The 15,974-nt window shown below is 40.4% G+C and overlaps 3 protein-coding genes across 4 annotated transcripts; 2 read left to right on the top strand and 1 right to left on the bottom strand.

Annotated features, from left to right (window-relative positions):
• Positions 1-1,695: 1,695 nt before the first annotated feature.
• Positions 1,696-6,321, top strand: verm (LDLa and CE4_CDA_like_1 domain-containing protein vermiform). Of its 2 annotated transcripts, none has more exons than XM_064689699.1 (6): positions 1,696-1,787; positions 1,944-2,013; positions 3,554-3,665; positions 4,389-4,501; positions 4,817-4,966; positions 5,042-6,321. In XM_064689699.1, exons 2-6 carry the CDS (start codon positions 1,962-1,964, stop codon positions 6,190-6,192), a joined length of 1,578 nt encoding a protein of 525 aa, XP_064545769.1. In that variant the 5' UTR covers positions 1,696-1,787; positions 1,944-1,961; the 3' UTR covers positions 6,193-6,321. The 2 variants fall into 2 exon arrangements, with proteins under 2 accessions (XP_064545769.1, XP_064545768.1); XM_064689698.1 differs by lacking the exon at positions 4,389-4,501 and adding an exon at positions 3,831-3,961.
• A 3,862-nt stretch (positions 6,322-10,183) lies between these two features.
• Gbeta76C (guanine nucleotide-binding protein subunit beta-2) lies at positions 10,184-11,843 on the bottom strand. The gene is made up of 6 exons (XM_064689503.1): positions 11,684-11,843; positions 11,167-11,612; positions 10,905-11,106; positions 10,713-10,842; positions 10,523-10,609; positions 10,184-10,436 (listed from the first exon to the last, which is right to left on the bottom strand). Exons 1-6 carry the CDS (start codon positions 11,750-11,752, stop codon positions 10,330-10,332), a joined length of 1,041 nt encoding a protein of 346 aa, XP_064545573.1. The 5' UTR covers positions 11,753-11,843; the 3' UTR covers positions 10,184-10,329.
• A 455-nt stretch (positions 11,844-12,298) lies between these two features.
• On the top strand, positions 12,299-14,941 carry LOC135433533 (putative mediator of RNA polymerase II transcription subunit 26). Its single transcript, XM_064689648.1, has 5 exons — positions 12,299-12,814; positions 12,880-13,024; positions 13,093-13,826; positions 13,896-14,049; positions 14,120-14,941. The coding sequence occupies exons 1-5, from the start codon at positions 12,412-12,414 to the stop codon at positions 14,913-14,915; spliced, it is 2,232 nt and encodes a 743-aa protein (XP_064545718.1). The 5' UTR covers positions 12,299-12,411; the 3' UTR covers positions 14,916-14,941.
• Positions 14,942-15,974: the final 1,033 nt, after the last annotated feature.

Here is a 15,974-nt window from a genome sequence, read left to right as displayed (position 1 = left end):
AAAATGCCTAAAGCTCTATCAACTTAATTGAAATTGTTAACACTGATATTTTTGGTGTTTTAGAAAATGCACTTGACTACAATTCTCAGCTTGTAAAATAAATGTAACACATAACTAAAATGTGTTCACTTTTAGAACCCATTTCCATTGTCTTTTATTGTGCTTAATTATGGCAATGAACCTTGTATTACATAATTCGAAAATTCCCTATTTATGCCAATCTTAACATGGCCGCAATATTAAGGCTTGTCCACAACAGTTTCATATCCGCAAACATGATTCGTGTTTTGCGCATGCATCCAGCCGGATGAACGGACAAACGGACAAACGGATGGAGGGACGGAGCACATATCATCATGTCATCATCATCTCGTACGAGCTCTTAACTTATTGAATAACAGGCTGGTTCCAGCCAGGTAAGTTGGTACGCAGCCCTTTTTGCTCTGTCTGTTCGTCTGTCTGTCTGACTGTCTGACTGTCTGTTTTGTACGCCTGCATATCTTTACATAACTAAAGGGGACTGCAAAATTGAACAAGCGCATAATCAATTTGCCATTAATTAAGATTTCGTGATACAGCCAAAGAAAATTAAAAATTAAAAACAAACCAAACAAAAATCTTAAAAGGTAAATTTAACGCGTGTGAGTCAGCGACAGTTAGAGTGTTACCACTCGGTGCTGGAAGCGACTGGAAGGAGGAGTCGCCAGGAGGTTTATTAACCTTTTTTTCTGCTGTCTTAGCCACGTTAACAAGAATTTAATGTACAGGTTGTGAGCGGAATGGGCAATTCACTGGCAAAGCGGCTCAAGCGAGCCGTTTAAATGCAGATGGTGTGACAATGTCTAACCACTTGCCATGCCGCACGAGTGTAGGTGAAAATAAAAAGTAACTAAACAAGCGGCATCAACAAAACGTGTAAAGAAACACGTTCAAAAAGTACCATACAAAGAAAAGCCATGGAGAACCTTGCTGTCGACTGACAGATGCTCTGTTCCCCAGATAATAAAGCCAGTGCAGATGGGCAAGAATGTACAAGATGCAGAAGAACATCATCATAATACAATTTTGGGGCTAATATTGAAGATAGAAGAAAGAGGTTTTGCCTCAAAATCGAAAAACTCTTTTATTGGATTACATGCCAATGTATCCGAGCATGCCCTGTTGACTTGCGCGAACAGAGTATAACGACAGTTACGAAATCGAGATGTCATGTCTTCGTAGAATCACAAGATAATAAAGAGCCAAAGACGCAATTTCAGGGTCATTAAATGATTGATGTTTGAAGATATGATTTATGCAGCTGAGTTGGCAGTCCAGCGGGATTGGCTAAACAGTGCTGCCCACCTGGCAGCTTTGGAAAGGTGTAAACGCACGGCGAGGTGCAGCTCCAGACACGGGCACCCACACATACCAAATGCGGCTCACACCTGCGCCCAAGCTAATTAACCTTTCTTCAAACTGCGCGCACACCTTCGCACGCAGAGAGACAAAAGCAAAGCTTAAGCCGCCTTGGCATTTTCGAATCGAAATGGATTCCACACAAAGCCTCAAATTGTGTGTTACCCCTTAAAAAAGCTTCGCACTGCGTTGCGCCGGCGCCGTCGTTAGCTCGAAACTCACCACGCAGCCCAAAATGGCGCACACACCACGGCTTAATAAATAGAACTCGTTGCTGGTGGACAACACCTAGTGTAAGCGTGGCTGTGTATTGGAAGAGTGCCCTCTGTTCACTCGCCTACCTCTGTCCAACGAATAGCCGTTGTTTCAACATTTGCTGAGCGCTAAAAGTAATATTGAAGTTTCCAGTACATACGAGCAGACATATGCCAACTTATGTCTCTCCATATAAATACATATATATATATATAAATATATTAAAAGTGATCATCCGAAGTGTAGTTTTTTGCTAATTTAAAGTTTTGTTCGATTTCTTCGATTTGCAGCCAGCGCTGGTACCGAACATGGCGCGTTGGTGGCCAATTGTGTCCGTTTTGCTGTTCTGCTGTGCAGATGGTAAGTACCAAAAGCAATCCGACCGCATATATACATATATATTTTTTTTTATTATTTTTATAATCATGCATACATAAATAAGTATATATAAGCTAGACTTGGGCTTCGGCTTCAAGTTGGAGTTGGCCACGTTGGCAGGCCGCCTACTTGACCTTTACCAGTTGAATAAGCAGCGAATAAATATTTGTGTTTTTTTATGCACAAAATTAGCAAAACAAAAAGAAATACAAAAAATAAATAAAAGAGAAGTCGTTGGCCAAGGTAAATAAACTTGAAAAATATAGCAAGGTGTCAAAGCTGTTATGAATTATTAGCAACATGCAATAGTTAATGGTTCGATCAATCGATCCAGCGCTGCTGCAAGTTGAACAATTTCCTTAAATACAAACAAACAATAAAATAGTAGGAAAAAGAAACTGTGGCAAGAGACCAAACTGAAGCCGGAGCTGGCCATAAAAAATTAGCATAGGCAACTTTTGATACGATCGCGTTTGGTTCCGTTTATTATTTTTGGAGGCGACAACTCCCAGGTTGTTTATGCAATACCTTTTAAGTTAAACTGCAAACGTGTTTCGCCTGCTTCTACAACAGCAGCAGCAGCAACAACAACAACAACAACAGCCATTGGCCATTAGCCAATACACAAACCAGTTTGGCGACAGCAGCAGCTACACCTTACCATGTAAACAACAGGCTCCATTAGCAGACGTCTCTCACTTACACTTCGGGCTATCGCAATTTCGCTTGCCCTTTCGTTTGCGTTTGCGTTTGCGTTTGACGTCTCTGCGAGATGATAGATATACAAAATGTAGAAAACGTAACAAAAACGAGAGTTGTTTAGCTTTTAGAAGTCGTTTAGACTAAACCGGTTCAGAGTCGGTTTGCTGTTGCCTGGGGCCGCTGAAAAATTAATTAATAAAAAAAAGAAACAAGTGCGAACAGGCCATAAGTGCTTGTAGCTGTCGATTAGCACTAATTATGCGCATAATTAAATAATGACAATATAATGAGTACCAAAAACATTAAAAGCCAACAATTATTTACCAAGAAATCTTTAAAAACATTTTGCCACAAAAACAGTTATTTTTTATTTAAATTTGTGAGGTAGTTGAAAAAAAATCATAATAAATAAATATATGAATTTCCATAAAAGTATATCACAAAATAAAAAGAAAAGCAATTGCCAGAAATTCTTTAACTGTTTTTTAGGAAGCCTTTGTTACCTAAACTGAAATGATTAAAAATTCAAAACAAATAAAGTTTTTTAACGCAATCAGATATTGCTCAAGAGTATATTTAAATAGGAAAAATTAAATGGAAGATAAATATTTTTAATGAATTGAACATAAATATTTTGCATGCAGTGAAAGAATTTTTATAGGAATTTAAAAAAACTAACTACAAAATTGTTATTTTTATTATTTTATAAATAAAATAAAAAACGTTTAAATTAAAAGTGATTTTATAATTTAAGTGCTTAATAATATAGGCATAAAAATACTATTGGCTAATTCATTTTTTTTCACGCCCCTTCTCTTAGCCCAACATCAGGACAAGCTTGAGGGCGTTGATGTTGAAGAAGTGTGCGCGGATCGTCCCGCTGATGAATATTTCCGTTTAGATACGGAGAACGATTGCCGTGAAGTTTACAGGTAAGCATTTAAGCAAAGATTCTTAGACTGAAAGTTCTCGTTATGCAGTCTTTGAAGATAATGTTAATTTTGGGGAATTTGTTTTGTTTTCACATGAACAATTTTATTGCACTTACTCCAAAAAAAAAAAAAACAAAAACAAAATAAAAAAAAATGAAACTAAAGGTGCGACAGTGCCGGAGAAGATGGCAGCAATCGCTTGGCACCGATCCGCTGTGCCGGCGGCTTGGCGTTCGATGTGTTGCGTCAGCTGTGCGATTGGAAGACGAATGTTAAGAATTGCGATATCGATCAAAGTAAGTGGGGTGTGTCCGCGCCAGGCATTGAGCCGAGAGCCCAAAAGTATACTTCAAAGAGCTCGACTCTGTGCCACCCAAAACTCTCCTACACAATGTCTAACACTCTGTTCTGTATGTCTATCTCTCTCTATCTATATCTATCTATCTCTATGTGCAGGTGTGTGTGTGTGTGTGTAGTGTGTGTATTTGTCACACAGCTCATTGTATCTCTCTGTAACTAAAACCAAACCTTCGTCTCATTGCATTTGTTCAAACAAAAACAAACCCAAATCGAAGCTCCGCCAAACCCCCCTCGAAAAGAAAGTGCCAAAGTTCTGTTAGCTAGCAAAATAAAATTCGTTTAGGAAAAACTGCAAAAACTGTAAAAAAAAAAAAAAAAAAAACAACAACGAAAAGTGTCAACAAAAACAACTTTATTTTTTAGATGTACTAGGTCGGGCCTAAAAGAAATTCAGTGCCCCTCCGGCTTGGCCTTTGATGTTATTAAGCAGACCTGCGACTGGAAGGCCAAGGTGACTAACTGCGATGAGAAAGAGAGTAAGTGTCCTGACTGTCTGCAAACCAGCAAAAAAAAAAACACATTTGTACATAGCACTTGGACAGATACATGTATATATATATATAAATATACATATATATATATATATATATATACTTATATATATATATATATATAGATATAGTGAACTTTGGAACAAGAAGAACAACAAAAACAACAATCCTAACCTCCCTCACAATCACGTGTAAACTTCTCACTTCAAAATTTAGACAATATTTGTCACTAACACGCCACAACAAAATCAAATACCTACGCCCAATTCTAACATAGGAATTCTCCATCCACTCCTCTAGAACCCCGCAAGGCGCAGCCCATATTGAAGACAGATGAGCCCATCTGTCCCGATGGCAAGCTCTCCTGCGGCGATGGCGAGTGCCTGGACAAGGAGCTCTTCTGCAACGGCAAGCCCGATTGCAAGGATGAGTCCGATGAGAATGCCTGCTGTAAGTGACAATAATTGCGGCGGATGCCAAAGCCAGCCACACAGTTTCCTAACTGATGTCCGTTTCTGTTGACAGCTGTTGATGAGGATCCCAACCGTGCACCTGAGTGCGATCCCACGCAGTGCGCTCTGCCCGATTGTTTCTGCTCCGCGGACGGCACACGCATTCCCGGCGGCATTGAGCCCCAGCAGGTGCCACAGATGATCACCATTACGTTCAACGGTGCCGTCAATGTGGACAATATCGATTTGTACGATGACATCTTCAATGGCCAGCACCAGAATCCCAATGGCTGCTCCATCAAGGGTACATTCTTTGTCTCTCACAAATATACCAACTACTCGGCTGTGCAGGATCTGCATCGTCGCGGCCACGAAATCTCCGTTTTCTCGCTGACGCACAAGGATGACCCCAACTACTGGAGCGGCGGCAGCTACGATGACTGGCTGGCCGAGATGGCGGGCTCCCGTTTGATTGTGGAACGTTTCGCTAACATCACAGATGGCTCCATCATTGGCATGCGTGCGCCCTACCTGCGTGTGGGTGGCAACAAGCAGTTCGAGATGATGGCGGATCAGTTCTTTGTGTACGATGCCTCCATTACCGCCTCGCTGGGACGTGTGCCCATCTGGCCATATACCCTGTATTTCCGTATGCCGCACAAGTGCAATGGCAATGCCCACAACTGCCCGTCGCGTAGCCATCCCGTCTGGGAGATGGTTATGAATGAGCTGGATCGTCGTGATGATCCCACCTTTGATGAGTCGTTGCCCGGTTGCCACATGGTTGACTCGTGCTCGAACGTCGCCTCTGGCGACCAGTTCGCACGTCTATTGCGCCACAATTTCAATCGCCACTACAATAGCAACCGCGCACCTCTCGGTCTCCACTTCCATGCCTCGTGGCTCAAGTCGAAGAAGGAGTATCGCGATGAGCTGGTCAAGTTCATTGAGGAGATGCTTGGACGCAACGATGTGTTCTTTGTGACCAATCTGCAGGTCATCCAGTGGATGCAGAACCCCACAGAGCTCAACTCGCTGCGCGACTTCCAGGAGTGGAAGGAGAAATGCGATGTCAAGGGTCAGCCCTACTGCTCGCTGCCCAACGCCTGCCCGCTGACCACACGCGAGCTGCCCGGCGAGACGCTGCGTCTGTTCACCTGCATGGAGTGCCCCAATAACTATCCCTGGATCCTCGATCCCACTGGCGATGGCTTCTCCGTTTAAGCTGAGGCCAGAGCACAGCTCTCTTTCTAATTCCTTTCCAAAAAAAAAAAACAAAACAAAACAAAAAAGAGAACAACGCATTAGTAGTTCAACCGAGAGTCTGATAAACTAAACACAAAACCTACACAATGCAATAAATGTATCTATCTAATTTTTACCTGACCCCCCCCCCCCCTCCCCCCTACGCTCTGCTCTCTTCTCCCCTTCCGTCTATTATTTATGCAAATCTTTCTTTTTATTGCTACTATTCCTGCGTATTTCTCGACTTTTCTCAACTTTCTCTACTTTCACAGCTCGTTTTGTATCCCCACTTTTCGTTCTTTCTTTTGATAATGTTGAATGATAAAGTGGATTGTTTTAATTTTCTACACAAACTAAAAAAAAAAAAAACAAAAACATCAACAAAAGCTGCTACTTTGTTATATAAAAAAAAAAAAACAATTTTCACAAAAAAACCGCGCCAAAAACTCGCAGCAGCTAAAATTCTTTGTAATTATATAAGTATTTTTTATAAGAAAAATATAAAAAATATATTAAAAAAAAACATATATTTATTTTACTTGTTTTATTTAGACTTAGAAATCTGACAGGAAAAAAAATAAATAATTGTATTTTTAATTGCGTCAAGCGGAGAATCTGTTTAAAATCTTGTGCTATATCTTTTCGTATTAAAATTTTCGTTCTTGCTTATACGTGGGATTATCTGAAAGATCTAAAGCTGTTCCCAATTTTTTTGATCGAGCGGGACGAAGTTCAATCTTCCCATCCAGCTTATTTCTCATGAATAGTTTGGGCACAAAGTTTGTTCGATTTACAATAATCAGAAGCTTTAAATGTAAGCCTACCTATAGTTCATTTTATTAACTATAAATTCTAACTTTGAGCGCGTTCTGGACTTTTTTTAAAAACCAGCCTAAGTTTCATTTAAGTAAGTATTGTCTATACATTTGTATAAGCTCTAAGCACATGCTTCGTTTATGTAAGATAAGTATCAGATTAGTATTTGCTGTCTGAAATTACTCTTGTGATAAGCACATGCTAAACCTTTATTGGCATCTCATCGAAACTAAAAACCACTTTATGAATTTAATACTTAAGCCGAGTAAACCCAATCTTACTATATAAAGTATGAAATAATATTTTTTCCTGTGTAGCTTTTGTGAGCTTGTTTAGTTGCGTAGTCTTCAAGAGAATCAAAGTGCATTTTTATAAGAGCTGCATCAAAGTCTGATTACGGTTCGAAGCAACTCGCTGGCTTGAACTTCCGCTTGTGAAATTAGTTTTCCACATGTTCTTCGTTCTTCATTCCAACTTTACTCTTTCAAATAGTTTCTAAATTTAAATTTACTTTTAATTTTTAAATTTATAACTGCCCGTTCTACTGAAAATATTGCATCTCTTATGTATTTTCATATAGAAGTTGTGGGCTAAATTTTATTACTACTCAAAATTGGCAAATGCCAATTGTGCTTAGAAATATGAAATATCTATATCTATATCTATATCTATATCTATATCTATATCTATATCTATATCTATATCTATATCTATATCTATATCTATATCTATATATATATCTATATCTATATCTATATCTATATCTATATCTATATCTATATCTATATCTATATCTATATCTATATCTATATCTATATCTATATCTATATCTATATCTATATCTATATCTATATCTATATCTATATCTATATCTATATCTATATCTATATTTATATCTATATCTATATCTATATCTATATCTATATCTATATCTATATCTATATCTATATCTATATCTATATCTATATCTATATCTATATCTATATCTATATCTATATCTATATCTATATCTATATCTATATCTATATCTATATCTATATCTATATCTATATCTATATCTATATCTATATCTATATCTATATCTATATCTATATCTATATCTATATCTATATCTATATCTATATCTATATCTATATCTATATCTATATCTATATCTATATCTATATCTATACCTATACCTATATCTATATATATATCTATATCTATATCTATATCTATATCTATATCTATATCTATATCTATATCTATATCTATATCTATATCTATATCTATATCTATATACTATATACATAGTAGCTAAATCTATTAAAAACACACATTTTTCCCGGGTTCGAACCGGTTCAATTCGAAGGAGGTTTGCAGCCATGATTTTGACTAATCAAGATAGCCTTGCGATGTAAATTTACTAAACTTGCAACAGCTTGTTTTCAAAACACATCACACAGAACTTTTTCACCAAAAGTAAATTCCAATTCTAATACTTTTATACATTACATAGAGGGACACACCTGAGTCTCCATTTTGAGCTTTAATACTGAAGAATATTTAGAGAATGACAGAGGTGAACACTCGGAATCTGCAAGTTTTTTTATTGGGGATTTTATATTATGTATGTATTGTGTTTATGTTTGGATCGAACTGTTGCCAACTTATATGTGATTTAAAGCTTTTAATGATACCTGAAACGGTAAGCGTACCGGTAGCAAGGCCCGCAGTCGATTTTAATGGGAAATTAATGTCAAATTTTGGACCGGCAAAGGACGTTTCAGAGTTAGCGCTCAAACAGAACAAAGCAAAACTGTTTTTATTTGCAGATGAGAGTACGCTAAGCGCGAAAAGAAATTCTGAAAGTGTTCAGACCACGGTGTCTAGCAAACAGGAAACAGAGGTAACCCTTAAGATGGCGAATGGAGGCCAGGAATTTAATCCGTGGATTTTAACAGTTGGCAATCAACTAATGGACGCCAAATTCACCAAGGACCGCAAGGAATATGAACGTATCAAAGTTGTCTTAAATCCAGCACAGAATTATAATCCCAATTTGAAGATGAGCACTGTGTGCACCGGTTCCACTATACCATATGGGGAACACAAGGTGATGAATTGGCTTGATCGGAATGTACATAGGCACGTGCATTCGAATCGTGCATTCTACATGGAACTGCGCCACGATCTGTTTATCAAGGCCAATTCGGAGATATGCCATAACAAAAAGTATGTAAAATGGATGGAATATCAGGAATGCGCACTGCGTCGCAATCAACGTTTGGAGTCTTATATACCACAATATCCATTGCATCAAGTCCTCAGAGAAAAATATTAAGATTCGTAGACGGCATCGTAATAATTAATTCTTTCATCTGAAATTGTAATATCTAAGCCTTCATGCATAATTGAACAGTAGCTTTTTCTTTTCCATGTATGTTCGTATGTATCTATTTGTTCGCATTTATACCAAACGTAGACCAATTTAACGGCTTTCTAATATCGCCCTTCTCTGCGATTTTCATGAATTGAAGTAAGCCTGACAGGTTTTCATGCTTTGAATTCATGTGTGTCTTCGAGTATGTATGTGCTTCTGCACATATGTGTGTATGCATGCATGTGTGTATGCATGCATGTGTGTATGCATGTATGTGTGTATGCATGCATGTATGTATGCATGCTTGTATGTATGCATGTATGCATGAATGTATGCATGCATGTATGTATGCTTGCATGTATGTATGCTTGCATGTATGTATGCATGCATGTATGCATGCCTGTATGTATGCATGCATGTATGTGTGCATGTAGTTATGCATGCATGTATGTATGCATGTAGGCATGTATGCATGTAGGTATGTATGCATGTAGGTATGCATGCATATATGCAAGTATGTATGTTTGCATGCATATGATGATGTAAGTATGTATACGAATATGTATGTACTTCTGTATATATGTATATATGAATGCGTGTATAATAACAAGCCAAAACCATAATCTTGCGAGCGTTTGTGAATTTTTGGCTGGCTACGATATATATTTAGAAATTGATAAAAATGTATGTTAATCCACCTCAGACCTAAGCGTGAGCTATCTACCTTGTTTACCTAAGCTCGCGTATGTTTTTAAAATAATATACGTTAGATTTCAAACGATCATCCTGGCATTTTTGGTGATAATTTCTCATGCACTTTATTCTCAATATCATGTGGGTGTTACTCCAAGTAATAAGCTACAAAGATTTGTTAATAATGCCATTAATCTATGTATATTGAACCAAGTGTGGAGCGTAGAAAGCGGAATGTTCCTCAATTAGAGCCACAGGCGCACGTGTTGATCCCAACTGGTCGAGGCTAGACACATGCCATTGGGGCACAAGCTGATGCAAGTTATCCGATTTTCATGTCCAGACAGCGTGCCTGGCGAAAGAGACAGCGAAAATGGTAAATGACAAAAATCAATACCAGTCAAATGGCAATTGAAGCCGTCCACGTTTGCCACCTACCCGTGTGCCGTTGCTTCATTGCATCCCACGAGTGCACATTGCCCTCAATGCCGCCGCACAATATGTAGCGACCGCTGGTCGATAAAGCTAATGGGCACAAAATCAGATTAAAAATTGGCTAAAGTCAAGGCGAACCAAGAAGCACAAGAGAGAAGCATAAAAATATAACAACAATAATGGAAACACGCACCGCACGAAGTGAAGCCCGTGTTCTTCTGGGGCGGCTCATAGAGTCCAATTTGTTGGTCTGAACGCAAATCGTACATGCGTGCCGTTTGATCCTCCGAGCAGGAGGCAAAGGCAAAGCCGCTTGGATGATACTGGAAACCACACATGCAAATCGAAAAGAATTCAAACAGTAGATAGATGGTGGCTAACTTACGCAAACGGAGGACACATCCATGGTGTGACCGAAAAACATTTGCTTGTGTCCCTCTTCGCGTACATCCCACAACTTGGCAGTTTTGTCCACTGAGCCGGTTATATAAGTATTCATATCAGGTGACAATGAAAGACCCGCAATATCGCCAGCATGCCCATTAAAGTCCATAGTCTTGACGCCCTTCTCCAAATCCCAGTGGCAGCTGTAATCCGTGAATAGTCAGGCTAATAGGTCAGCATTCCTGAGCTTGTTGCCAACTTACATTTTCATATCACCCGAACCGGTTATCAAATGGCCATCATCCAGAAAACGACACGAGCTTAGAAATCCCTCATAGCCGACTAGCTCACGCACCATTTTGGCCACTCCGGAGGCATCACGATTGTTCACATCGTAGACGGTGCATGCGTTGTCCATGCCACCGCAGGCCACAAAGTTGCCCGACGGCGAGAAGGCGACGGTCATTACCCAAGCCGAGCGCAATGGTATAATCTGTACCTTGTTGGCCGTCCAGGTGTCCCAAATGATCAGTTTGCCATCCAATGAGCCAGTGACACAGTGGCGCGAATCGCCCGCAAAATGCACCGAGTTCACCTTATTTATGTGACCTTTTAAAATCTTTTTCGATGAAAATCGTATTTTGGATACATCGCTCATGTCACCGCATTTGTCCGCCAGTGTGCAGTCCGCCTTGGCATTTTGATCATCCTAGGGAATTTATATTACAATTAAAAGGAATTAATAGTTTTATATTTATTTAGAGAATATCAAGGTGTAACCTTAAACTTTTGTATCATGCCATTGATCTCGTCGTAGAGGCTTTGGGTTTCTGGATCAATTTTCGGCATGATTGCGCATTAAATTTAAAATCGCAGCAAATAACCGTTACAGCGCACAAGACCAATCAAGAACGCGTCGCAACACAAACTAATGTCGAAATAAATATTTAACTTACACTGTTATGATGCTAGTCGAGACGTTAATGCAATTAACTAATTGGATTAGTTGTTAGACAAACGCAATTACACATTTTAGGAATATTCAATATTCAAAACTTGCGCGCGCATTACAAACACACGCATGCGCAATAAAGAGGGCTGCCAGCTCTCTTAAACTTAGCACTTTACAGCACTGCATGGTCACTTAACAGAAATACTGCTGGCTGCTTAACAGAATGTTAATCGATCTTTAAGGTAACGCAAGCTCAGATTTTATTTGGCGAGTTTTTACAAATAATCCAAAAATGGTGAAAGTGATTTTTATTTATATAGAAAATAAGTGATATTGTTTAAAATGTTATATGTGACTTATTATTGCAAATACAATCGATATATATCGATACGAAACCAACATCAACGCACAGCTGTTAAGCGTGCTATTTGACAGCTGTTCAGTCATCAAAAGAATTTGGGGCCACAAGGATTTGCTGCATTTTATTTTAATAATTAATGCAACAGCCAGCCGCCAAAATGAGCCACAGGCGCAGGTACTAATATTAAAGCGCATAATGGAAACACTACCATGTGCTAGCGAAGTGGCGCAAATGCAGGAGCACCAACAGCAACAACAATCTGAAACCCTTGTAAATATAAAACGCGTTTCGCTACCTTTCGAGAGGCAAAGCCCTATGGACACGGATATGACCAAAGCCGAGGATGTGGGGCAAATGCTAAAACAGAAGCCGCAGCACGCGGCAACTCTTGTTGGCGTCGCGGCACAGGCACAGCTTGTGAATCTCAGCAGCATTGACAGCCTCTGCGAGAATGTGGTTAACATACCCAAGGAGCTAATCCTCATATCGATGGTATCACAGGAGCAGGCTCTTTACAATCCCAAGCATCAGCTCTATCGCAGCACAAAGAGCAAGGATGAAAAGTGGAGTGAAATTGGTAGCCATGTGGGCTGGACAGGTGATATAGACGTAGCGCACTTCTAATTATAAATCAATGCTAAACAGTTTATTGTCGGCAAACAGATGCGCAATGTAAGGCCAAATGGAAGGCCATGAGGGACCAATATTGCCGTGAGCTAAAACGCGCCAAAACGAATACCAAAGGCAACGTCAAGTGGAAGTACTTCAAGGAGCTGGACTTTCTGCGTCCTTATGCGCTGGCACGCAAGTAAGTTGAGCCAGGGACGGACACATAATTTATATATCACATCTATATCTATTCATGCCCACTTCCAGCTATCGATCACGTGGCGCGCAGAACGGCAATGGAATTCTGACGTCGATATCGCTGCCCAATATGAGCACCAGCACAACCACCACCAACAGCAGGGGCAACGTGAATAACAATTCTTTTAGCAACAGCAATAGCAGCAGCCAAAATCTTACCTTGACCACAGAATGCAGCAAATTTACCAACATCAAAATCGAGGAGCGAAGCGCCTCGCTGCTGGAAAACTGCAGCTTTGTACCGACAACAACAACGACGGTGACAACAGCAACTGCATCCGCTGTGGCTGCGCTTGATAAGAAAACGGATGCGTCGCGTGGAATTAGCGCATATTTAGCTAGCCAAATCATGCAGCAGCAACAGCCGTCACAGCAGGAAACCAATTGGAACTATTTGACCGATGCAAGTGGAAATGCCGTTGGCTCTGCCACATCGATAACTGTTACCTGCGAGACGCCGAATCAAACGTCTGGCAATACGCTTTACAATGAGTTTGTGGACTGTGTGAATGCTGCCAACGTTGTGAGTCAATCGACAACGCACAATCATCAAACGAATGCCGATGAGGAGGACGATGATCCAATACACACATTTCTCAATATGGAAAGCTACTTTGAGAAGGAGCTAATCATACTGATACAGCAGGAGGATATGATCTACAACTATAGCAATCAAAACTATCGCAATGTCAAACTAAAGCTGGAAGTCTGGGATGAAATAGCGCGAAAACTTAAGAAGCCAGGTTGTACACTAAAATTGTTGAGCATTTCAATATTCCACATTGTACTATATATATCTTATATGATTATAGTCAAGCAATGCCGACAGAAATGGAAGGCACTACGGGACCAATATGCACGGGAGTACAAACGTCTGAAAACGCAGCTGCATATTGACGCCACATCGCGTTGGAAGCACTATGATTCCCTCGGCTTTCTACAGAAATATATTCAACAAAAGTCGCTGTAAGTAGTTAAATGTATACAGAGTTGGCAAATGAATAACTATTTGTGTTTTGTTTCATGCAAATTGCAGTGATGGAGACACGCTGAACATGCTGCTGCCCAAGCACGAACTTGAGGAGCATATGGCCCAATCGCCATTGCAGCATTCCGAGCCACAGTCAAGCACTTTGGATACATCGCCCAGTAGCTCATCCCAGCTTAACATGTCCACACTGCCGCCGCTATCGGGTCCACACAAAGTCGAACTGTCTGCCACAATGCAGCAACAACAGCAGCAGGAGGTGCAGCAACCCAGCGAGCTGTGCGTGGCCAGTTACGATGAAATGGATATAGAAAACTATATAAACGGCGATGTGGTGCATGATGATGAGGGTGAGGAGAACGAAAACGAGGATATGGAGACGACGCCAACATCTGAACAACCTACACAACAGCAGCAGCAACAACAACATGTGGTTAACTATGAGAATGATGATGATTCCGTTTATATGGCCGTGCAAAGCGTAAGCAATGCCCTATCCAAGTCGGAGCCGCTCAACGAGACGGGCAGCAGCCTGGAGCCACAGCAGCAGCAACAGCTGCAACAACAACTACAAGCTGCTGGCGACTATACGCAAAAGCTGGAGGTGCATACGCCCACTTCGACCAGCACACGCTTTCAAAATACAGCCAACACGCCATCAACGTCTAGTCAGGCTGTCTTTCCACTCGGCGCCTGTTCCATGGCTACAGAGGAGGATGAAATCGGTGCCTTCTTCAAGGCCGTTGCCATGAAAATACGCAGTGCACAATTGGAGCCCGTGGCTTTTACTGATCTGCAAATTGATATATTGCGGGTCATTAACGAGGCGCTGCGTAATCACTAGAAACAAGTGAAGGACGCAGAGATAAAGATCTCGATGGACCCAAAAAATGGTTACAATGCGTTGCGCGTTATTAGCTCTTAAGTGTTATTTGAAGAATGATTTGGATTATTAGCTTGATTTATGATTTTTCCTTGTCATTTCTTAATTCGCCAAACACACATCTAAAACGAAAAAAAATATTTTTTTGTATATACAAAAAATAATGTTGTTAAGCTTCCGGTGAACACAGCCGGAACTAAAACACAAAATTGTTAAAAAACCAGATAACAAACTTAATGTGTACACTTACAAAATGGAACAACAACATAGTGAAAGAAGAATATATGTATATTTTTCTCAAAAAAAAAGTGTTAAGTGCTTATGCGGTAATAGTTACTAGTTAATATTCCCTGGATCCTCCATGTTACTCTTTGGTGCTTGTTGCTTTGGAAGGATGCTTCAACATGGGAAATTCTGTTTAAAAACTTGAGAATTAAATCAAATGGCCAAATATGACAACTGTATACGATGGAGAAGTTACTCTAATCCAAGACAAACATTAGAAGTCCGACTATATAGCAGACACCTGACTACCTCTCCTGCGCTCAATTCGACAGGGTATAAAAATCAATGCAGCTGGCGGCACTCAGCAGTTGATGTAGCTTCTTGCCGCATACTTTGGACACCGCTTTGACTCCGTTTGCTGCCACCCAGTTTGCAGCATCTGTGCACAAACATTTGGACAACTACTGAGCAACGCAGCGAACTGGAGTTGCCTCCCAAGTGCCCAAGTGGAGCACTTGCGCAGACCACCCAACCTGCCCGCAGACAGTTGGCTCTGTTTATATGTTGCATATATAACACAACAGTTGCTGCTCTTATTTAGCCAGGCACCACAGCTGTCGCTGGAAAATGGCTGTTCCTTGGCATTGGCCAACGGATTGCGAAACGGGCATAAACCGGTTTAACTGCTGCATCCAATGGGCAGGCGGCGTAAGCGAGACGACAATAGTCTGCCTACTCTGTACATAGAACGCATCGGGGGCGGGCCCAGCGCCATATGGCGGCGCATTGGGTGTG

This window comes from Drosophila montana, unplaced genomic scaffold, assembly GCF_035044405.1.
Source record: "Drosophila montana isolate Dmon_TW-CO22-7 unplaced genomic scaffold, ASM3504440v1 contig_3218_1, whole genome shotgun sequence".
Lineage (NCBI taxonomy): Eukaryota > Metazoa > Arthropoda > Insecta > Diptera > Drosophilidae > Drosophila > Drosophila montana.
The sequence above is the reverse complement of the archived record's forward strand: the minus strand, read 5'-3'. Positions and strand labels throughout refer to the sequence as shown.

What these genes read in the sequence shown, in the direction of transcription:
- Gbeta76C (XM_064689503.1), bottom strand. Translation starts at nt 11,752, where the DNA reads ATGCCGAAAATTGATCCAGAAACCCAAAGCCTCTACGACGAGATCAAT. An exon ending in GCATGATACAAAAGTTTAAG is followed by an intron (nt 11,613 to 11,683) that starts GTTACACCTTGA and finishes TAAATTCCCTAG; the next exon opens with GATGATCAAAATGCCAAGGC. An exon ending in AATGAAGCAACGGCACACGG is followed by an intron (nt 10,437 to 10,522) that starts GTAGGTGGCAAA and finishes CTCTTTCGCCAG; the next exon opens with GCACGCTGTCTGGACATGAA.
- LOC135433533 (XM_064689648.1), top strand. Translation starts at nt 12,412, where the DNA reads ATGGAAACACTACCATGTGCTAGCGAAGTGGCGCAAATGCAGGAGCAC. An exon ending in TAGCCATGTGGGCTGGACAG is followed by an intron (nt 12,815 to 12,879) that starts GTGATATAGACG and finishes GTCGGCAAACAG; the next exon opens with ATGCGCAATGTAAGGCCAAA. An exon ending in TATATTCAACAAAAGTCGCT is followed by an intron (nt 14,050 to 14,119) that starts GTAAGTAGTTAA and finishes TGCAAATTGCAG; the next exon opens with TGATGGAGACACGCTGAACA.
- verm (XM_064689698.1), top strand. Translation starts at nt 1,962, where the DNA reads ATGGCGCGTTGGTGGCCAATTGTGTCCGTTTTGCTGTTCTGCTGTGCA. An exon ending in GAATTGCGATATCGATCAAA is followed by an intron (nt 3,962 to 4,816) that starts GTAAGTGGGGTG and finishes CCACTCCTCTAG; the next exon opens with AACCCCGCAAGGCGCAGCCC. An exon ending in GTCCGATGAGAATGCCTGCT is followed by an intron (nt 4,967 to 5,041) that starts GTAAGTGACAAT and finishes TTCTGTTGACAG; the next exon opens with CTGTTGATGAGGATCCCAAC.